Source organism: Dermacentor andersoni, chromosome 2 (assembly GCF_023375885.2).
Source record: "Dermacentor andersoni chromosome 2, qqDerAnde1_hic_scaffold, whole genome shotgun sequence".
Lineage (NCBI taxonomy): Eukaryota > Metazoa > Arthropoda > Arachnida > Ixodida > Ixodidae > Dermacentor > Dermacentor andersoni.
Window position 1 is genome coordinate 106,136,449 of NC_092815.1, and position 23,799 is coordinate 106,160,247.

Here is a 23,799-nt window from a genome sequence, read left to right on the forward strand (position 1 = left end):
AAGCGCGGCAGCCGGGGAGCGGAGTTCCCCGAATGAGGAGCCTGGACGTCTCTCGGCTCAACTGTTCACGCCGTCGTGTGGGTGAAGGTTGGCGATGCGTCACTACACTCGGTTCAGCAGGTCTCTCGGCCCGACAGTTCGCGCCGTCGTGGGCTCCTGCTGCGCCGTCCCGTGACCTTCATCCCGTGACCTTCCCTCCTTCCCTTTTGGACCGCGACGCCGAGAGTATAAGAGCAGCTGCCCCCGGACGCCAGGGGAGAGACTCCGATTTGTACTGTTGCGTTACGTGCTCTCCCGTCTCTCCACTTCGGTCGACCTGACCGGCCGCTCTTTTGCTATGTTAGAATAAACAAGTTGTTCTGTTACCAGTCTTCTCATGCTTTGCCGGGACCTTCAGATGCTTCCAGTGCCCCAGGCCGCCAGGCCAACGCTACCCTTGGGGCTTGCGACCCATTGGCAATAACGGGCGTCAGCACCGAGACCCCAACAACTCGGGCCAGCGGTGCGATTACAACATCTGGTTGCCAGCGGTGAGATCGCGACAACGGAGGCCAGCAGCGAAGAGATGCGGTTGACTGTATGCTGAGCAGCTCAACGACCATCCGGGAGCAGCGCAACGAGCCCTGTGTGATGACTGGTTGCCTGCAGCGGAACGACTGCGCTGAAGTCTTGGCTGCGAGGTTTGGTGAGTGCGGGACTTTCTTCTTCTGAGTTTTGCCAGGCTTTTGTTAGTGTCAGAAACAGAGCTGGTAATTGTGGTTGTCGTTGCTACCGGGTTAGTTTGCGGCAAGACAATAGTAGGCAGTAGAGAAAGCAGCATTCAGAGCAGCCATAGATTTGAAGTCGTTGCGCAAACCGAAATTGTTGGAGCTTGCGAGAGAGTTGGGTCTGGATGTCTCAGACAAACTCAGAAAACCAGAACTGCTAAGGGCTATTCTTGAGTTAGAAGCTGAAGATGACGAGCTGTCGGATTGCCTTGAGACCATTGAGGAGCGGGCAAAAAGACATGAGCGCGAACTTATAGAGCAGAAAGAAAAAGAAGAGCGCGAACACGCTTTGGAATTGAAGCGTCTCGAGATAGAGATGGAACGCGCTCGTAATGGAAGTCAGGCACACGGTGCAGGAGAACGAGTATTGTTCAAAATGACTGACCTGATGCGGCCGTTTAAGCTTGGAGAGGACATTGGTTTGTTCCTGGTTAACTTTGAGCGAACGTGCGAGAAGCAGGGGTTCTCTCGGGAAACGTGGCCACAGCGCTTGCTCACTTTGCTACCCGGCGAGGCGGCCGACGTAGTCGCTCGCTTGGAGAGAGAGGAGGCAGAGGATTTCGACAAAGTGAAATCGAGTCTGCTAAAAAAGTACCGGCTGTCAGCGGAGGCGTTCCGTCGGAAGTTTCGGGAAAATGAGAAAGGCAAAAGTGAGTCATATACAGAGTTTGCGTACAGGCTTATGTCAAACATGCAGGAGTGGCTCAAAGAAGAGAAAGCGTTTGGTGACCACGAGAAAGTTCTGCAGTGTTTCGGGCTAGAACAGTTTTATAGTCGGTTACCTGAGAACGTGCGGTACTGGGTCTTGGATAGGCCAGACGTTAGTACGGTGGCTAGAGCCGCTGAGTTAGCCGAGGAGTTTGTGACGCGTCGGGCTCGCGGAGCTAAGGACGGTCAAAAGGGTGAATTTGGCTCTAAGTTTGAGAGGCCGAAGTTCACGCCCATGAGAAAGCGGTTCGAGACGAGGCAAGCGCGCGTGTGCTATACGTGCCAGAAGCCGGGTCACTTTTCGGCGCAGTGTCCGACCGAACGTAAGGAGACGGCGGCAGCCGAAGCCGAACGCAGAAAGCGATTCGAGGCGAGGCAAGCGCGCCTGTGTTATACGTGCCAGAAGCCGGGTCACTTTTCGGCGCAGTGCCCAGAAACAAAACCAAAAGTCGTGTTTTTTTCATTAGGCAGCACTGACGAGAACATCAAGCTTCTCGAGCCTTACATGCGAGACCTCCTCGTGAACGGGAAAGAGTGCCGAGTGCTTCGCGATACCGCAGCTACGATGGATGTAGTTCATCCCTCTTACGTAGAACCCGATATGTTCACGGGCGAGTGCGCATGGATCAAGCAAGCAGTGGAAGCTCATAGCGTGTGTCTGCCGGTAGCAAAAGTGCTTATTGAAGGACCTTTCGGAGCGCTTGAGACGGAGGCCGCGGTGTCATCTATGCTGCCCCCCCAGTACCCGTACCTATTTTCGAACAGGTCCGATCACCTCCTGCGCGAGAAGGGGCTTTTGTTTGGTGAGGCTAGCGTTCAGGCCTTAACCAGATCGAAGGTTCGGGAGCTCGCTGCAAAGGCGGTAGTTGCGGGGCCGACGTTGTTGAACGATGAGAAAGGGTCAGAGGCGCAGCAAGCTAGTATTCAGAGCACGCCCGAACGGGATAAAATTGAGCCTGTAGCGTTAAAGGCACCAGATACTGGAGAGGAAATTCCCGATGCGGGAAAGTTAGAAGAGCTTCCGGTCGAGCTTCCGGGACTAGGCTCAGTGACAAACAGGAAAGACACCGATCAAGTCATTAGTGACTTAATAAGTAAAGCATCGCTGTCGCCTGAGCAGAAAACAGAACTACACCAGCTCTTACAAGAGTTTCAAGGTCTGTTCTCTGAGAGGCCTGGTAGGACTTCTGTCCTTACTCATGACATAGAACTTACCTCCCCAGAGCCAGTACGATCCAAGGCGTACCGGGTGTCACCCCGCCAGAACGATATTATGGAGGCTGAGGTAAAGAAAATGCTACAGCTCGGTGTTATTGAAGCGGGTGAGAGTGATTATACCTCCCCTTTGATTTTAGTTGAGGTACCGGGCAAGGAACCTCGTCCTTGCGTCGACTACCGCAGGCTTAATTCCATCACTAAGGATCAAATTTATCCGATCCCTAACATCGAGGAGCGCCTTGAGAGAGTGAGTAGCGCTCAGTTTATTTCCACCCTAGATCTTGTCAGGGGTTATTGGCAGGTTCCACTTACAGAAGAGGCTAGTAGGTATGCGGCGTTCATTTCACCCATGGGGACATTCCGTCCTAAAGTTTTGAGTTTTGGTTTGAAGAACGCGCCATACTGCTTTTCAAGCCTCATGGATAAAGTGTTGCGGGGACAGCAAGAATTCGCTTTACCGTATCTAGACGACGTAGCGATATTCTCCGCATCCTGGCCGGAACATATGGCGCACTTGCGGGCAGTGCTAACCCGCCTGCGCGATGCGGGCTTGACAGTCAAGGCTCCCAAGTGCCAGTTAGCACAGGCCGAGGTTGTCTACCTCGGACACGTGATTGGTCGGGGTCGTCGCCGCCCCTCTGAAATAAAGGTGGCCGCTGTGCGAGACTTCCCGCAACCGCGCACGAAGACCGATATTCGGTCGTTCTTAGGTGTCGCCGGCTACTATCAGAGGTACATCCCCAGGTACTCTGATATCGCGGCTCCCTTGACGGATGCTCTAAGAAAGACAGAGCCGCAAACAGTCGTCTGGGATGAGACGAAGGAAAGAGCTTTTAGCGCCCTAAAGAGCGCCCTAACAAGCCAACCTGTGCTACGATCGCCCGACTACACAAAAGGGTTCGTTGTTCAGTGTGATGCTAGTGAGCGAGGCATGGGCGTTGTACTGTGCCAACGGGAAAATGGAGAAGTAGAACACCCCGTCCTGTATGCTAGTCGTAAGCTGACCAGTCGTGAGCAGGCGTATAGCGCCACCGAGAAAGAGTGTGCGTGTATCGTGTGGGCCGTTCAGAAATTGTCATGTTACCTAGCTGGCTCGAGGTTTATCATTGAGACGGATCACTGCCCTCTCCAATGGCTGCAGACCATCTCTCCCAAAAATGGCCGCCTCCTGCGCTGGAGCCTCGCTTTGCAACAATATTCCTTTGAGGTGCGTTACAAAAAGGGGAGTCTCAACGGTAACGCCGATGGCTTAAGTCGAAGCCCCTAACGTGGGAATCAGCCTCAAAATTGCTTGTTACTGATGTTTTTCTTCCTGAGGCAGGATTTTTAACCTATTGCTTTTGTGTAGTGTTTCAAAGTGATGATGTGCTTTTTAGTGCAATTTTTCCGATTTGTGGACACGTTCTGAGTGCTGCTAAACTACTGTAAGGAACTAGGCAGCAGTATAAAAGGGGAAAGAGCCTGGCAGGGCTTAGTGAGGGTTGTGCCGTGCTTGCTGACTGAGCGGTTGACTTTTGGCGTGGTTCTAACGCTTGCCGGAAACGAGAACAAAAATGTCAACTCTCCCGAAGTCACTTTGCAGTGTCCTGTGTGCACCTGAACGTGAGAACGAGGCCTTCTCTGTGCGCTGCGCTCAAGAAACGCCCAGGGACGCCCAACTTCGGTTATGAGCATCATCGAGCGACATCCCTCCGGACAGCGGATGCAGTCCCCTGACCATCGGGATCTCCTTCCCCCGGCGGGGCGGTCTGTTACGTTTCGCCTACAACGCGCGGTAATGCCGGCGCGGATGCAACGGACGCCGGGGCTTTGTTCAAAACGGCGGACATTTTGGCCTGTTCGACGCCGCCGCAACGCCTACCCGCCAAGCGTGTCCAGGCGTGTTTCAGTGCCACGTGTCTTCGTGTGTGCGTGTGTGTGTGTGTGCCCTCGCTTGTCAAAGCGCGGCAGCCGGGGAGCGGAGTTCCCCGAATGAGGAGCCTGGACGTCTCTCGGCTCAACTGTTCACGCCGTCGTGTGGGTGAAGGTTGGCGATGCGTCACTACACTCGGTTCAGCAGGTCTCTCGGCCCGACAGTTCGCGCCGTCGTGGGCTCCTGCTGCGCCGTCCCGTGACCTTCATCCCGTGACCTTCCCTCCTTCCCTTTTGGACCGCGACGCCGAGAGTATAAGAGCAGCTGCCCCCGGACGCCAGGGGAGAGACTCCGATTTGTACTGTTGCGTTACGTGCTCTCCCGTCTCTCCACTTCGGTCGACCTGACCGGCCGCTCTTTTGCTATGTTAGAATAAACAAGTTGTTCTGTTACCAGTCTTCTCATGCTTTGCCGGGACCTTCAGATGCTTCCAGTGCCCCAGGCCGCCAGGCCAACGCTACCCTTGGGGCTTGCGACCCATTGGCAATAACGGGCGTCAGCACCGAGACCCCAACAACTCGGGCCAGCGGTGCGATTCCAACAGCAGTGAAGCTCTCCTTCTCGCAGCATGGCAACGTGACATCTCAATTTCTTTTATACAATAATGAACCAATTTGAAAAAAAATTCTTGCAGTAAAACGCACCCTAGACGACGCCTTGCAACTTCCAATATGTAACAAAGTTACCAATGAGGCCTGGTCCAGTGCTCTTTAGCCTAATGTCTCATGCCAGTGTCCCACAAGGTATATTACTGATGCTCACATGATAAAAAAAAACTTTGTTGCTCGAAAATGTGTACAGAGGCGAGCTGCTCACCTGAGCATCAGCTTGCTGTGTAGATGCAGAGTTGGACTCGGAAGACCTGCATGAAAAAAAAAAAAAAAAAGCCATTCACAGTTTACATGCGGACAGTGTAAAGCAGCAGGAGTGAAAACGGCACTATCAATCACACTATTCTGAAGATACTTTTTTGCAACAACGTCCAAGCATAATGCGTCAAAGGAGCGATGGGCATTCATTGACATCCCGAAATTTCCACTGTCCGATCACAGTACATGGTAGAAGCACTGTACTTACCCGGTTCAAATGTGCCCTCAGTTTCTTAGGTTCGAGGCAAGAAAATGTGCACCAAAATCGAATGCACATTAAATTTTATAACAAGAAAAAGCAGCTTGTCTTCTATTTTTGCAATCGGAACAAAGTGATACCTACAAGTTTACCTCCACAGGATACAAATTTATTCACACTTAACTCTTTCCGTACCACGCCCATTGGGCATCATTAGTCTGCTAATGATGGTTTGAAACGACGCTTTCGAGACCTTCCGTGCCGCTCACGGACGCACTGCGCTATCAAAGGTGAAGGAGGAGAACTATTTTTTTTTTTTTTTTCTAAGCAAGTTGACTTCTTTCCCACCGGGCAGTAACTTTTGAAGTTTTGCAATAGTCAAAGTAGAAAGCAAAAGATGGCCACCTCCATGAGCTGCACACGTGCTTCTAAAGATCGCAGGTCTCGCGATTCCGCAGCGTCTGCAGCGGATTGTATCAATGGACCAAGCAGTAGGGAGTCTTAGTAGGGAGACTTTTTGTCAGACGTTGAAAGCAACGGCGACACAATCCAGCCCGGATCATCAGCGGCTGTAGCCTGGCATGCCCAACTGTAGTGCTTGCAGGTCAATTTTTGTAGTGAAATACGGGTTCAATGAAAAATTTTGATTGAGATAGTGCTTATTAGATGACAATCCATTTTGTATATCTCGTAATTCTTGTTGCATTTTTTTTTCTTAGTACAGTAAAACCTCTTTAAACCGTACCCGCTTAAGGGGGGACGCGGGGATTAACTATGGAAAAACGACCCAAAAATCACTTTTTAGAAAGTTGCAGATTTCGAATCTTTGACCCCTTTTCTATAAGTTTTCCAAGTATTTCCGCTGAAAACGACTGCTAAGCACCATAAATAAATATATACATCAGGCAATACAGCGAAAATTTCGTGAAAATCGGCGGAAAAGTCGCGGTTTTCGAGCGCCCCTAGCTCCGGAACGGCAGTACGCGGCGCGGCCATGCTGGTACCGTTGAAAAGCGCGCCTCTTCGCCTTTTGACGCCCCTCTTTCATTTCCTGATAGAGAGAAGAGCAAACATCAAAACATAAAAAGTCTGAAGGTCGCGGAGCTGCTTGTTACGGCCGCCGATTGGCTTGCTCCGTCACGTGCGTTCTATGAGCCGCCCCATTGGCCGGTTCTGGAAGCGAGCTGCTGCGGCGTCTGCTTCTCCTGTTTCTTCGCGCGCTGGCTGCTGCCCCTTTCTTTACGTGTTGGATATTCGAGGTACACCGCCGCTTCATCGCTTTATTCGGATTTGAGTTTTCTATTTCATTTTGTGGTTTCGAGCATGACTGGACGGACGTGGACGACGAAATACGGGACCAAGCACCGCTTCGGCAGCCGCAAGCGCAAGCCGCCGAACATCCGAACGATAAGTAGTCCTAGCAGAGATGTGTCCGCGCGCTAGCTTGCAAGAGAGACTGTCGACGCATTGCCGGGCAGTTCGCAGGCTGTTGCAGCCTTGAGCTCCAGTGGTGATGATACCGAACTAATAACGGCCTTTTCCGATGCTTCCGGGCCTGCGACGTCCCGTAAATACTCCGCGACGTACCCCGATTGTGCCACCGCCGTCACCGAGATGAGCCACGAAAGTGCGGTCCAAGCGCGTGCGTCTGCCGGCCGTGAAGACGAACCGTGCATCAGCAACGGTCGCACCATACAGTCGCATCCTGAGTCACAATTCATCTTGTCGGAGGTGTTGAATATGACCGCCGCCACTGTCCGCGCGTCACTTGGTACTGTGCCGGCAACCGAACGGAAGATAGGGTTTACGGCGGGAGGAGCATGCTCGGTGGCGACGGACTCAAGCGAGTCGAGCGGCTGAGAAAGATGCCTTGAGCAAGAAGAGGGCACAAAAAGCACATGAAAGCAAGCATAAAAGATCCAAGAAGCCAAGAGATCATCCTGACACCTGCACCTACAAGGCCAGTGGTTTCTACTCGAATAAACATGGCCCAAAACTTTGAACACCTTTTTCTCAAAACTTTTTTTCTACCACCAAGGTCAACTTGCAAAGCCAATATCTCAGCCACTGTTATGAATATTTTTACACCGTTTGTTTTGTTACACTCATTGTGCACCACTGCACACAGTGACATGTTTTGTTTTCAAAATAGTTGCTTCAATAATTTGTTATCTTTTGTTTTCACAGTCGAGATTTTCATGCAGATGAAGTAGCTACCAAAGAATGAGAATATAAAAAAAAAATCTGTTAGGCTAAAAAAATTGCAGGAATGTCACTGTGTGGAGGATACATATAGGAGTGCTATCAATGTTTGCTTGAACTCCTAGCATCAATATACAGGTGTGCAGGCATATTGCAAAAATGAAAGCAGAAAAATTTTGTAAACAAAAACGTACTTCAGATATTGCAGCCATACTTTCACAGTTTTGTTTATGTGATATTATTAACACCTGTGCAAAATTTCATCAAAATCGGCTGGTAAATAAAAAAGTTAGCTTTGATCCCCATGTCCCCCCTTAAACAGTAGTTTCATTTTAAAAGTAGTAAAGTCAAATCCCCGACTCAGTGGCCATTGAACATAATGTGTTTTGTGTCCGCATAAACTGCACCACCTTATTGCGTACGTGTTGGTTAACACGTAGTGTTTCCATTTTTCGTCGCGCAAACACGGCAGTGCATCGTCTCCATCGGGCGGCCCGGCAGAACAAGCCTCAGAGATCGGAACACCGGCCTCCAAGCGCCCTGTGCGTTTGCGTGTGAAGCCACATCAACATCAACACCACATCATTTTGGTGCCGTGCCACAGCACTGTGGCGTCGTGGAAGCAAGGACTCGCGTCATGCCGGAGCTCAGATAAAAAAGACGCCGGGTGCTCAGCATAGAAGAAAAATTAGACATTGTTCGTGCTGTCGAACGTGACACAAAGAAGTCAGCGCTGGCACGCAACAGGGATTTGCTGTTGACTACAGCGTGTGGCGTGTGGAATGCGAAGAAGTTGCTCGGCAGCGCTGCTGCAATCGCGAAGAAATGTCAGCTACGAAGTTCGACTTTTGCCATCGTTGCTTCTGTTGTTGCCGAAGTGTGGACTAGCACAAGTGATGAAGACAACATGGAAAGCGACAGTAAGGGCGATTCAGGCACGGCAGTGGCAGAAGCTGCGCATTACGCCAGCCTCTTGAATGCAATTGTCGCGATGAGAACAGAACCCCGCAATGAAAAAGGTGCCCCGTGACTTCTGCAGCGCTACCGCGTACGTGCACGGAGAATACGTAACGCCAACGAGGCTGCCATGAAAGTGTTTGCCGAGAAGAGGGGGCTGGCTGAAAAGTTGGCAGGCAGCTTCAGTAAGTTCCAGGCCGCTGTTGTCGCTGCTAGGCTGCCGCGACATCAAACGAAAATAACACTTGTGTCGCGCAAAGTGAATAAATACTGCATGCTTTTTTACCCTTTTATTGCACTTTATCCGAGTTCCGAGTACCGTTTTAGACAGGTGAGTGGGCGATCTGGTGCTATTTAGGTTAAACAGTAACACCGTTTAGTACGTACTTTTTCAGACTTCTGGTCAACTACGGTTTAACGAGGTTTCACTGTAGACACAAGCAAGTCGTCTTAAACTTTGTCCAATTTAATCCCACAATCTTGATTCTGGCAATTTATATCTTTTTTTATGACATACATCTTGTTAATAAAACTAAACCGTAAAAAGTGCGGTCTTTTGTTTATGCATTACATAAAATATTGAGTGCAGTAGTTCCTCCAGAAAAAAAAAATCTGGCTTAACCTGCAAAAGATACCTATTTTCCCCATGGCAGGGAACGAGTTAAAGGCCATTACATAAAATCTTAGATCCTGAATTTTATTTTGCATGTCAAGCCATACAAGTCTCCAAGGCAACCAGCAAAACTTGAGCGCATTCAGTACAGTAGAAAATGCATATTTGCATATTATAATATAGGAGTTGAACTGTACAGCAGTCTGCTGGATTTTGGATTCTGCAGGAAGGCGGCCGGTCCCGCCACTTTTTTTGTCGCTTTGTCTATGTCTGCCTCTTGATTCTTTTTTCCCTTTTTTAAGTTTGCTGGCATTCTCCTAGTATAACCATGTACCAACTAGCCCAACAAGCAACTCTTATGAGCAGTTACAATGATAAACTGGGAATAGCTGGACAACCATGTGATGGCCCCTCTAAAGGTTATCGTCACTGCCACAGAGTTCTTTAGAGCAGTCTGGATTAGATGTTTCCCTCCGTGCAGTTCACTGCATTTGAAATTCCGTATACAATCGAACCCGTTTACATAGAATTATTCTATATGTCGAATAATTTCTGGACACAGTTTATTTACAATGAGTATATATAGCAAAAATGACGCTTATATCGAACAAAAATAGCAGCGACTACCGATATATCAAACATCAAGTGGCGGGGAAACCCGGAGGCGCGGCTCCATCCAACCGCTCTCTCTACCATGACCGCGCTGCCTCGGACAAGCCGTCGACAACCCCCTGCAAAAAATGATCCTGGCCCGCCCACAGCGCTTGCTCAGACAGCCAATCGGAGGCTCTTGTGCCCTCGTCGTGCAAGATGGCGAAAGTGCGAGTTGTCTCACTGCTCTTCTGGTTCATTGTATATGCACCTTGTGGGCCTTCTCTCATAGTGTTGCAGTGATGAAGAGCAGAATTTGCCTTTAGGCGAGAAGCTTGAAATCATAAATCGGGTTGAACGCGGTTAGAAGTCGGATGTCCCCGCAGTGTGCAAGATTCCGAGGAGCCCTCTCAGCACGATCTTGAAGAATAAGGGGGAGATTAGTGCTAAAGCGGCCAAACTCGAGACCCGGTGCCCGTGGTGCCCGACGCGTACGCACGGCCATGCACGAGTGGTTCATCCGAAATTGCTTCAGCCGTGCCGGCTTCTGCGTGCTCAGTGATGACTGTATATTCTGATGAATGCGACGAAGCCGTTGCCAGTGTTGCCAAAGTTTGGAGCGAGCTATCAGAATTTCCGGAAGCTGTTGACGAATCAACAGTGGACGAGTTTATGAGTGCAAATGATGGTGTCACGACCACGGGAGAGCCAGAAAATGAAGACTACATAGCCGACATCTTACCGAGCACAAGTGAAAGTGGGCACAATGAAGAAAGCAACGACGGTCCTTTACCCACATCCTCTGAAGTGATTGGTGCGCTCATACAAGTCTGGTGCTTCTGCACGAATGCAGAAATTTGTGGCCTCAGCTGTTCCGACTCCTTAGTCAATGTGGAGAAGTCCATGTGCTGCAGGCAGCGAAATTGCCTAAGCAGAAGAAAATGCAGGACTATTTCATGCGAAACTAAGCTAGTTTCATCAATAAAGTGATCTTATAAATGGTATGAGCTTTTATGACATCCAATTATTTAGCAGGCTTATACTGAATTATGCTCTATATCGAACTGATAGGCGTTTTCTTGCGAGTTCGATATAGCCGGGTTCGACTGTATTCTGAAAAGCTGAGCAACGATCACAAATGGGATGGTAGCCTAAGCCTCGACTAACCACTTCGCCAGCTTGTCTTGCGACGAATGCAAGTCTCCTGAAAGCCAAAAACACATGACATGACTTAAGTTTAGCATCTAAAATAACTTTTGTAAACTGGTTTACAGAATAAAGATGCTATACCATCACCACCAACCCCTGCAAAAACTTGTGGTGCCATGATCTTGTGATGACAATGGCTATGACTCTGGCTCTGACAGTAGCCAACACCCTAAATGCACTTAGCTTTCGTATTCAATTTACCATGCAGGCAATTTTCAGATCTATTAATTAGGAAAAAAGGTATGTCAGAATTACGTACGTACAATGCATTCTGAAAGCAGTGTTCACAGGGTCTGCACGTACCTAGAGGTTGTGATGATGATTAATGAAGTTGAATGGCACAAAGGCTACGACGACACTTGTTGCATAAGAGGCAAACAAATTTTTTGAGTATAAGGATATCACAGCCTCCTCTATAGGTCATGAACAATACAAACAGAGCTGCCACTATATGTAGGCACATTTCATTCATAGAAGCACTGGCGAGTACAACCGGCAGCCTTCAATCGACAATGATGACATACAGACATTGGCTTTGCACCGTGTTCCAACTTTCTCCTTCTTGTATGTGCACCATACAACACTTCAAATCGCTGTGGCCAGAACTGAACTACAAAAGCAGTTTTCTTCGTCCCAATTACTTATCACTTAGTTCCAAGTCGATGAGTAGTCAGTGCATGAACTTGTCTGCTGAGATGGGCCTAACCTTCACTAACGATACCACAGCCCCAAACTAGGTTTGAACAGCTGGCAAGGGTTGAAAATTATACATTTCAACTTCAGAAGCACATTTTAATGCACTTTAAGCGCGAATTAATATAGGGTGTCTCAGCTAACATTAGCCAAGCTAAAAAAATAAGAAATAATAAATAAAACAGGGTCTGCCAACTGAGCACCGAAGGTCTCGTCATATCTAACACTGCATTTTTTTTAACTTTAATTTTTTTAACAGCTTGATTAACGTTAGCTGGGACAGTCAGCATATATAGTACAAGGACAAATGCTGCAGCAATCGTGTTTTCTGTCTGATATTTTCGCTCAGCGGCTGATTTCAAGTAGGTTGGCCATTGGTTTCACCCATCCCTCTGTAGCCGGAACAACACTGCTGCATGCAACAGGCCTTCAGCAACGTTCTTCTAGAACCTGAGGACCATTTGAACTTCTGTGCACAAGCTTAAAGGCAGAAAGAGCGTGTAAAAACGCTAAAAAAATCACACTACCGCATCAGCCAGCTGCTGTGCTGCTTGCCAAGCGCACCGCCCGTCAATGTGCCTCTTCTGAACTAGTGCTACCGCCACATGGCCACAGTTGGCAGTGTATAAAGCTCTCGTATAGCGTGATGGAGAAGTTTATAAGTAACAAAAGGTAAAAAAGTATCAAAGGACTCCAGTACCACCTACAGGTACAATTGTCTTAACTAATACACTGTTGTTTCTTCCAAAAGCATTGTGCTTTACCTCTGGTTGCTACTGCGACTACTCCTCTGCTCTGATGGCGGCTCCTGCAGAGCGGTGATCTGCTCACGGAGCTCCTCAATGGTGTTCAAATGCTGCTGCACTGTTGTCTCCAGTTGCCGGCGCAGGTTTCGCTCCGTATCATAGTCTGTGCGGTACACCTCCACCTGCGGACACACGAAATAGGGATATTCATTTGCGTAATACGCATGTGATGGCTGCTTGAATGACCCTGCCACGTGATCATCATCAGCATTCATGTTTACCCATGTATTTAACCCGGGGAGACTTCAGGTCTCTGAATAACTTGGATCCTGTGAGGGACACAGTGAAAATTCGGCAATGAAATGCAGTGACGTCGGCCAGCATGTGTATGGTCGCTCACATGCTACTATGCATGGAAAAGAGAGATGAAGGATTTGAAGGCCCGAGGAGAGAGAGTGGGCAAAAAAATATAGAGAGAAAACAAAGAAAAGAAGGAACAAAAAAGATGACTAGATATTTATGTATAAAATGAAGGCAATGTCAAAATCAGTTCAGTCATTCTGACGTGCATAAAGAGTTTCCCGATTTTGTTAAGCAAGTAAATGTTCTGAAGATGAGGCAATTGTGAGTTACACAATGAGCAGCGTGCTTGCTGCTAGTAGAAGGTCAGAAAGATTTGACCCTTTCCATACCACAGGAAATGACAAAAACTGTACCAAGTTCCCAAGAAATGTGGTGCACAGGTAAGCCATGTTTCCAATGCAAGCATTCAAGCACCTGAAACTTAAGAGAGCTCAAAAGGCCACGTTGCCTAGGCACAGCGTTGTCTAGGCACAGTATTCTTTGCTACAGTATTGGCGGAGTACCTGGGAGGTAAAATCTGACTGGTAATCTGAGGTCTAAAGTCTGAGTCCTCGCGGAGCAATGCAACTTTCTAAACTTCCTTCATGAAATTCTAGCAAAGCACCTTGGGATTCCAGTAATGGACACCAGCTGCCCTGGCACACATCAATGCAACTAGGAGAATAAGCCCAGAACAGCTATCACTGCAAACAAAGTCTTTACGTTAATTCTCCCACATTCGCGTAAACGTGGGAGCATTGAAGGGTCCCTGAAACACTTCGGACAAATTTTGTAGACACGTAGGGTACAGCTACAGTAAATCATTCCCACCACCATTTGTGTCAAGCGTCTCATATTAAGAGAGCTACGGATGATTACAAGTTACCCTCCTCCTTAGTCATGCATTTCCTTCTCAACTTGTTTGCAGTGTGACCCGGGCTAAGCTCCGCCTTCACTGGCTCTTTGTCATTCGCCATGATGAGACGCCACATCATCTACTTCTGGTTGCCTTGGGGCCAGCGTGCAAGTGAGCGGTCCAATCGTTCTGCACGGTCCAGCCACCTGGTGGCACAGAGCTTAACCAGCCAAAGAGCTAATTGCTCTAACCAAGTGTAAAACATTTTAAACATTTAGAAAAACAATGTGTTCACGATTACGCTACTGCCAAAAATCTACACCAGCAGCAAAGTGCAATACGCTTCGTTATTGCCATATTAGTTCTGTGTTTGGTTGAGCTCTGGGGCACCAGGTGACTTCACTGCACAGATCGTTGACGTTTGCACCTCTGCTCACCCCATGAAATGTCCAGACTCAGCCTGCTTGCGCTTGCGTTTACCTGAATACCAGACACGTGAAACACTATTATGGTAGCAATCCTCTGGCATAAAGTCACGGCTGCAAACACGCAAATCCTGGCGCCATTCAAATGCCGACAGTCCGATGAACCGTAACCACTCCACTAGTCTGCTGCCTTGCTGAGGTACACGATGTCACAGCTTGACATATTGCCATTTGTTACGTTTGCAGCCCACAATCTAACAAGGGTGAGCTACGGTGCTTGCGAAAAGAAAGATTGAGACCAACACTGACCATGGAGCTGTCGTCAACACAGAGTATGTTGTAACACAAGCAGACGACTTTTGCTGTGTGACGGAAGTCTTGAGTGTAGCGATAAATTGTCCTTGCACATTCTCTTCCTGTTAGTTTTTATCTATTACAAACAACATTTGTTTGCCATAAAGTTGGAAAATTATAGACGACACACCCTGGGCAGCCAACCGGACAGCTCGCCCTACTGCCGCAATATGGTCACCTCGCGTCACCTGGTCAGGGGCGGCTGAAAATTCAGTTGAGGCATGCTGTGATCAGTGGCAATGTACATTTTTAAAACCTTATAATAAATTACACCCCTTACGAGGAGCACTTCGATGCATCAATTAAGGGGGGGGCGAGGGTCTTAAAAACTGAAAATTGCGAAAAAAAGTAATCACATTTTTCGGAACTACTTGTTTCGGCATCTGTAATGCCTAATCTACACATTATCAAAACGATTTGCCCTGAAACACACCCTAAGCATAAAAAAAAAAATTTATTTCGTCAGTGTGGACTGTGAGAAACGACCCCAAAATCACGCAGAAACACTGGAGTTCACGGAGCTATTTCTAGTCCTTCCCGCTGCTGAGCGCCGCCATCTTGGCATCGTTCGAAAGCTCAAAGTTCCGCCTTTCAGTTCCTCACATCCTTGCCGACAATGGCTGCATAGAAAAAGTGCAAACGTAGAACAATCGGGGGTCGGTCTGACGAAGCCGACAATACATGCGGCCCTCCTTGGCTCAGTGCGCCAATGCACTGAGACGCGCCTTCTGATTGGCTGTTGCTATAGTAACTAGGCCTAGCAGACGAGCTTGTCTGCTAGGCTTGTCAGTGGGCCACTTTGAAAACCGCTGATAATCCGTTTCTTTGTTCATTGTATTCGGAACATAAGCGACGAATGGACCCTCTCTAAAAGAAAAATAAAGAAAGTTTGAAACCGAATACGTGTCACGAAAAGCGAAGCACAAGCCGTCTCTGCTTCCTATGGCAAGAAAGAGGAGGCAGTTATCCCAAGGTTTAGACGAGCCGACAAGATTCCGCCGGAGATAAGTCACTGCGTCGCGCAATCTCATACCACATCGGCAATAATGCAGCAGCGAAGCAAAACATTGCCCACTATCCCAACGTGTACGCTTACTTGGGAGACCATAGACGATGTGCCGATGCCTATTCCTGTGCCTCTCGCACGTACGCGGGTTCGTGCTGGTGCCTTCCAGATTTTGTAGGAGGCTATACGTGTGCCTAATGTCTACATCAGCAGAACATTTTTGCATTTTTAATTATATTGCAATTATTATTTCCCGGTTTTGAAGCTTGAAATTTATATTTTCCCAGTTTTCTTTTAAGTTTCTTTGTTTTCCTCAAGTATAGCGTTTTTAAGGTATCAAATGTTGGGGTCAGCAGTGTGTCCCTTCTACTCATTCAATTATTGTCATTCTTTTTTTCCTTGAATGCAGACAAGTCAGAGAGTGCACAAAAACTATGATATGGTGTCTTAGGACACTGAAGTATTTTGAAATCCTGTAGAAATCACTAACAAAAATTCATATTTGTAAAGCTACATGCAACTTTAGAATTTCATAACTGGCTAAAGTACAGATACAAATACCCAAGTGCTAACTTGCAGTATTTGAACATCCAGGAGCATACCTGCTTACTTTCAGCTATCCTGTTGCAGTACATTTTTTGCAAGTCACGTGCCAAATTTTTAACGCAAGAAAAATTGTTACTTCTTTTTTTTATTGACTTTAGAAAAAAACTTAATTGCATATTTGTAAGCAGCAACTCAGATTACAGTCAACGACTGAATTTTCGGACATGCCTGATATTTCGGACGTCTTCGCGGCACCGCCACGAGCCCCATAGAATCAATGTATAAGGACATCTGAAGTTTCGGACGCTCAAACCCCCCGCCGTCCAATTTTCCGGACTTTTTGGCTCCTCGCACGGCGCCCTTGCGAAGGAAATCGACTTGCAGCCCAAGCATATCACCGCTTTGAACCACAACAAGCCGAATCTAGCCGTCACACACCTATTTGGTCTGGCCACGCTGGCTATGTTCATCGCCGCAAATGGCCGCACTTCCGCCTCCGGCGCAGTTTCCGGAGCGGCGCTATATAGGTGTTCTGTGGTGCTATTTCGTTTGTTTGCGCAGGCCACGTTTTGGCTAGCGTGGTGTGTGGTTGTGCTGTTGTGTCAAGTGTGCTCTGCGACGCTAGGCCTAGGTGCTTCGACGCTCGTCAGCAAACTCCACTGTTTGCAACTTGAGGATTTCGCTTGCCTTCGATGGCCCCCACTTCGTCTTCGTCGTCCTCGCCGATGGCATCGAAGCGCGGAAAGCAGTACCGTACCCACGGAAATAACTTTTGAACAGTTTGTTGACGCTGACAACGAGCTCAACTTCTGCGCAGAACTGACTGTCGAGGGAATAGTCCGTCAGGTTGTGGGGGATTCAGTAGACTCTGATGTTGAAAATGAGGAGCCAATGCCTGCGCCGCCTACAAGCGCCGAGTTGACGCGAGCACTGTTGACTCTTTCCTCGGTGTACAGTGCTGACATAACCCTTGCTCAGATCGAGGTGAATATGATCGCATGCAACCGGAACGCCGTCCAAACAATCAACAAGTTCTTTAAGCCACTGCAGCAATAACACTGGCTGCCCGACGATGGACATGTACATAATAAACCGGCAGTCGGCTGCATACAGAGTTTTTGAACGCCTCTTTTTATAGCACGGTCATTGATGCTTTGGCAGGGTTTCGGAAGCGTGGTACTTCGCCCTTTACCTCTAGATCCAAGAAAAAAAGAAAAGAGGTGCGTTTTTTTGCATGCATTCATTTTTTCGGACTGCCTGAATTTTCGGACGTTTTTACGTTCCCTAGAGGGTCCGAAAAATCGGTCGTTTACTGTAGATGTGTCCTGAAAGTTGCATGGTTCAAGAGCATTGCATGAATACAAAACCAACCAATCATGAGGCTCCGTTTAAGCAGCAGTTCCGTATAAGGGGCGACGCTTGAAAGTGAAAACTTGAAACTGAATTTCTCGATGCGTTTTTTCGCCAAGGGCCTTTGTCTTATGAAAGGTTTGATAGTTTTCATGAATCAATTTCAGTAAATTTGGTGTCCTTGTGCTCAGCAACACCTGCGTAACATGCTAGAGCCTAAAGGTTTTCCATATGTTCAATGGACAAAAGAGGTAGTGGCAGTAAAACTTTAAGTGCAATTTTCTCAACTTTCTTTTTTTCGTCAAGTGCTTCTGCCTTACTGAAGTTTTGATAATGTTTGCATCAGCTGATTTCAGTAAACTAGGCATCATTTTTTTTAGTAATATCACCGCTACATCCTAAAGCTTCCCGCTTTTTCTTAAATGTGATAGATTATTAATTAGATCAAATGTAGGCTAACCACTGCCACATAGTTTTTTCTTCCCAACTTTGGTATTTATTTGTGATAATCACAATTACTTTGTTGGCATTTGCTTAGCTTTAGCATGTGCAGTGAGCCTTTGAAGATGTCTGCATATTCTTAAAAACACTTTATTATTATGTGAAATTACTACGAAGGCCCATAATAAATGACCTAATTAGGACCATGGTATTCTCTCATATATTTTCTTCCAAGCGAGATATTTGAAATCTAAGTAAGTTTGTACAAAATCATCAATATTGTTTCAGGGTCCCTTTAACCTTAAGCCAGTTTGAAATCGATTGCACTCCAAAAATTGTCGCCATTTCCTACCTGTGCTTGGAGAGGAGCCAGCATCTCCAGGTCCTTCCTGAGTCGCTCCACCTCTTGTCGGAGCACCTCGACCTGGCTCTCACGTTCAGCCAGTTCTTGTGCCTGCCTCTCGGAATGGCGGCGCAACTTCTCCGCATCGCGCCATGCAGCCGCGCCGGACTGCTGTTCCACACGCACAAATGTCCGCTGCGTGTCGTCAAAAGCTTCCCTGTGAACACTCAATGCACTGAGCACTCAAAAGACTAATTTTTGATTTTTACTCTTAGCAGGATGGTGTGCCTCAGAGGCAGTTTCTTTAGTTCATGTGCAAGTTCATTTTACTGTTGGGTGCAACTTGCGCCCACATTACAGGTGGATCATTCTTAGGGATACTTTCACTTTTGCATGCCATGGTGTGCAGCACTATGCGCCTCGCTGCAGCCATGAGCTTAGCATACCATCATTGCGCTAGACCAGCATGCAATGTGAAAATACCAGTGACAAGTCACATGCCAGTTGTCTTAAAGTACCATTGCCCACTGAATTAGCCAATGAATTAGGGGTGTGTGAATACCAAATACAGTAAAAGCTCGTTAATACATTGCCGTTACATACATTTCCCCGGCACGAACGTTCGCAATTGAGAACACACATACACACACAAAAAAAACAATAGAGTTACACTCATTTTTCACTCCTTCATACTATCCCAGAAAACAAGATTTTCGGTACCAATGTTCAGTACGTCGCCAAACTGCGATCGTATGATACGTTCTCCGACCGCTAGATCACATGTAAACAAGAAAATGCGCGAGGCACATGCGATCGTGAACAGTATACAGTAAAACCTCGTTAAACCGTACCCACTTAAACAGTAGTATCGTTTTAAAAGTAGTAAAGTTAAATCCCCGACTCAGTGACCATTGAATATAATGTTTTGTATCTGCATAAACTGTACCAGCTTATTGCGCACGTATCGGTTAACACGTAGTGTTTCCACTTTTCGTCGTGCAAGCACGGCGGTGTCGTCTCCATCGGGCGGCCCGGCAGAACGACATGCCTCAGAGATCAGAACAACGACCTCCAAGCACGCTGTGCGTTTGCGCGAGAAGCCACATCAACATCAACATCATTTCGACGCTGTGCCAGAGAGCTAAGAAAGCGTTGTGGCGTCGTGCAAACAAGGACTTGTGTCATGCTGAAGCTCGCATAAAAAAGATGCCGGGTGCTCAGCACGGAGTGGCTACATTCGGAGAATTTGACTGATGCTATTTAATAGCCCGTATCTAACAGCAGTCTCCCCTTTCGTCTGTCGTGCAGATTGGCCTGTGTAGCACATGACAAAGAGGTGACACAGGATTTTGAACTAAGGTACGAACACATTTATTGTCTTGATCGGTGGTCATCGTGACGAAAGGTAGGCACGCACACATTAATTTTTATACATTCATTATATACATTTGTGTTTTCATTTCGCGATATAATGAATCAAAGAATTTGTCTTCGAAATCACTGCACCGACTAGCAGTGGGCCAGTGCCATCAGCACCTCCATAGAGTGAAGATCAGCGGCATTGAAGCCCGCCGTGGAAGAAGACGATAACAAAGGCACAAACGATATATTGGGACAAAGAATTTGACATCGAAATCACCGCACCAACTGGCAGTGCCTTCAAAGAGGGAGGGGCAGTATGGTAACGCTGGCATGATGAGCGCCATCGGAGCTAGCTATGGAAAAAGACGACGAAGGCACAAGCAGTGGCACGAGCGAGAGGGGCAACCTGGAAATACTGGCATGATGAGGGGCAGCGGACCCGGCTGTGGAAGAGGAGACGATGACGAACTTGTGAGCTGTGGCACGAGCGCATTCATGCGGTTGCACTGAGGGGCGCCAACAAGCCAGCTGTGGAAGACGGCGACGACAAACAAGCGAGCAGTGGCACAAACCATTGCTGATGATGATAGTTTTTTCTGGCACACATGAAAACTCCACGAAACTCTCGCTATAAACAGCTTCGTTGTAATAAATGTAGCCCTGTGCTGGGCGGACCTGGTCCTGTATGTGTAGTTCCAGGTAGGATTTAACGGATGCACACATCGGGTACTTTGCCAACTGCTCTGTGCATGTTTTCTCCCTATATGCTTTTGCAGTGCTTGGCTTGTGCAGCTTCGGTCGCATATTGCAAACTTTGATCCCTTGTTGCAATGTGCCAGTTGCTTGTTGCAAAGTGCGGGTCGCTTGTTGCAACAATATACCAACTGGCTGTGTCCCTAAATTTATGTGACCGCCATGTTCCAGCGCAACAAAATATCCGAAAACATTACAGAATGGTGACATATCCAAGGGGAACACAATAGATGGGAGTCGCAACAGGAAAACGCAACAGCAAACGCCGCAGTGAGGAATGTGTCAACTGGGTTCCATTGTAGTTCCATCACACTAGTTCCCATTCCATTTCGACCACAGGGCACTGCCCTGTGCCAATAACTCACCTCGCCAGCGTCATTGGTGTTCTCAAATTCCTGCCAAGTTCGCAGCAACTCCGCATAGTCCCTGCGCGCACGCTCACAGTTCTTCTCGGCTGTCAGCAGGGCACGCCTGCACCAAGACAGAGCAATGCAACCAGCATCCTTGAAAGCAGCTGTGTCAGATGCAATACACGAGAGACCACCAACCTGCATGCCGAACTTATTAAAGGGACACTAAAGAGAAACTCTAAATCAGTCTGGAAAATTAAAGATTCTTTCAAAATGTGCGTCTCAGGTTGCTTGGGCCCTACCAGCGTCAGCATCTCATGCCGCACTATTCGCACTGAGTTGGCACGTTGTAATCTCCAGCCAAAAATGCTCCGCTCGAAGAAGCAGCTGGCCAAGGCAGAATTCAGGGAGTACAGATGTAAGCTTGCCAAAGCCATCAAAACGACAATGTGAGCAGCACTCATCGACTTCTCGTGCTGCAATGATTCGGGCAACGCTTCGCTTTACGTACATGTCAAACACAGTTGAGTCTGTTAAATATTTTAGTGACTTCCAATCATATGTTTTCTTGGTCAGTATGTTTATTCTCGCTTCTTTTTCCTAAACGCATGAACAAGCTACTACTGTACGAGTTTGAGTTTATTGAACGTCACATGGGGGGGTTACATATGGAGAAAGGTATACAGTCAAACCCGGCTATATCGAACTCGAAAAAAAAACACCTATCAGTTCGATATAGAGCATAATTCGATATAAGCCTGCTAAATAACTGAATGTCATAGAAGCACATACCATTTATAAGATCACTTTATTGAAGAAACTAGCTTAGTTTCGCATAAATTAGTCCTGCATTTTCTTCTGCTCGGGCAATTTCGCTGCCTGCGACGCACGCACTTCCCCACGTTGTCTAAAGAGTCGGAGCAGCTGAGGCCGCAGCCTTCAGCATTCGCGCAGAAGCACCGGACTAATGCGAGTGCACCAATCACTTCGGAGGATGTGGGCAAAGGACTGTAGTTGATTTCCTCAATGTGCCTACTTTCATTTGTGCTCGGTACGATGTCGGCGATGTAGTCTTCGTTTCCGGGCTCTTCCGTGGTCGCGACACCATCATCTGCACTCACAAACTCGTCCACCGTTGATTCGAATGTCCCGGAAATTTTGACAGCTCGCTCCAAACTTCGGCAACACTGGCAACGGCTTCGTCGCATTCATCAGAATTTACAGTCATCACCGAGCACGCGGAAACCGGCACGTATGAAGAACCCCTAGTACACGGCCGTGCGTACGCATCGGGCGCTACAGGCACCGGGTTGCGAGTCTGGCCACTTTAGCCCTAACCGTGCCGAGAGTGCTCATTGGAATCTCGCACGCTGCGAGGACATACAACTTCTCATCGCATTCGACACGATTTATGATTTCGAGCTTCACGATGAAAAGCGAATTCTGCCGCTTCATCATGGCAACACTGCGGGAGAAGGCCCACAAGGCACAAACACGATAGACCAGAAAAGCAGCCAGACAACTCGCACTTTCGCCATCTTGCACGAAGAGAGCACAAGAGCCTCTGATTGGCTGTCTGAGCAAGCGCTGTAGGCGGGCCAGGATAATTTCTTTTCTGGGGAGTGTCGATAGATAGTGATCTAAAGAAAGGAAGGACGCTTGATTCTGCAACCCGTGAGGGAGCACGGCGAAGCGTCGTCAGGGGAGAGGGAGTGGGAAGTGAAAAATGAGAGAGAAAGAGGGAGGATGTGGCCTAATAGACTCCATTATGCGCGACAGGGGGAGTGTCGACGACTCGCCCGAACAGTCCGAGGCAGTGCGGTCACGGTAGGCAGAGCGGTTGGATAGAGCCGCGCCGCCGGGTTTCCCCGCCACCGCGAGGGAAAGCCAACTTCTGGGGGCACTTTTCCGCCGCTTGACGGTTCGATATATCGGGAGTGACTGCAATATTTGTTCGATGTAAGCGTAATTTTTGCTATATATACTCACTGTAACTATACCGTGACCAGCAATTGTTCGATATATAGAATAATTCGATGCAAACGGGTTCGATATAGTCGGGTTCGACTGTACAGAAAGAGGTCCCTTAGTGTGAATACTGCAATGGGACCTCTTGTTAAAATATGCATAAAAATAACACAAAATAACAGAAGCAATTAGCCAAATGCAGGCATACAATACGAGCAAACAGAATCAATTACAAAATACAAGCAAACAATACAGGGCGTGTATTATCCCCAAGCCCAGATGCTTGCTAGAAATTTACAGTAGCGGAACAACTGGCGTAGTTCGTTTTTGAGAGTTCTGACTGCCGTGGAAAGCTGTTCCCAGTTAGCAGATGTGCAAAGGGACACACACAAATAAAAACATTAACTCTCAACATTTCACAACATAATGACACAAGCTATGAGGGCCTATCAGAATATAATGCATTTTGAAAATTATATCAACCACACTATGACCACAACTCCCTTACGAGTATTCATCTGTATGAACAGATGAACCATTCATCTGTATAGTAAAAACTGCATGCAAGAGGTTACCGTATTTACACAATTGTAAGTCGACCACTTTTTTCAAATTTGAAAATGTGAAGTGAGGGGTCGACTTGCAATCGAAACCAAAACATGGCACCACCAAAAAAGCAAGACCGGCGGGAGCTACAACGTAGTTACAGTTCTATGTTTGCTATATGGCCCTACCCGTAGCTTTTCGCTATCCCGTGTGTTTTTTCGCTTTTCGGAAGGGTTTTTCAACATTTTTGATAGGTTTACAGTGCACACAACACTCATGAGGGGGTATCGATAGTTGATGGAAGCGCCGCTGTTCCATTCACGGCGGCACCCTCAGAACGGCGGCGCTTGCAGGGAGTATTGGCAGTACATGGAAGAGCAGATACCGCTCGCGGGTTTCTCTTTGCCTGTTGCGCTTAGCCGCTTAGCTTTCTCTATAGTTTGACGAAAAGCATTGGTTTGACCCGTTCCACT

General features: G+C 47.7%; 1 protein-coding gene across 1 annotated transcript in view; it reads right to left on the reverse strand.

The window, feature by feature from the left end:
* The window catches only part of LOC126541473 (uncharacterized), a 61,207-nt gene that overhangs the window by 5,276 nt on the left and 32,132 nt on the right, over positions 1-23,799 (reverse strand). The window contains exons 9-12 of the mRNA XM_050188219.3: positions 20,828-20,933; positions 18,357-18,542; positions 12,703-12,866; positions 5,422-5,467 (exon numbers count right to left, since the gene is read on the reverse strand). Coding sequence (XP_050044176.1) covers positions 5,422-5,467; positions 12,703-12,866; positions 18,357-18,542; positions 20,828-20,933 — 502 coding nt within the window. The remainder of the gene's footprint in view (positions 1-5,421; positions 5,468-12,702; positions 12,867-18,356; positions 18,543-20,827; positions 20,934-23,799) is intronic.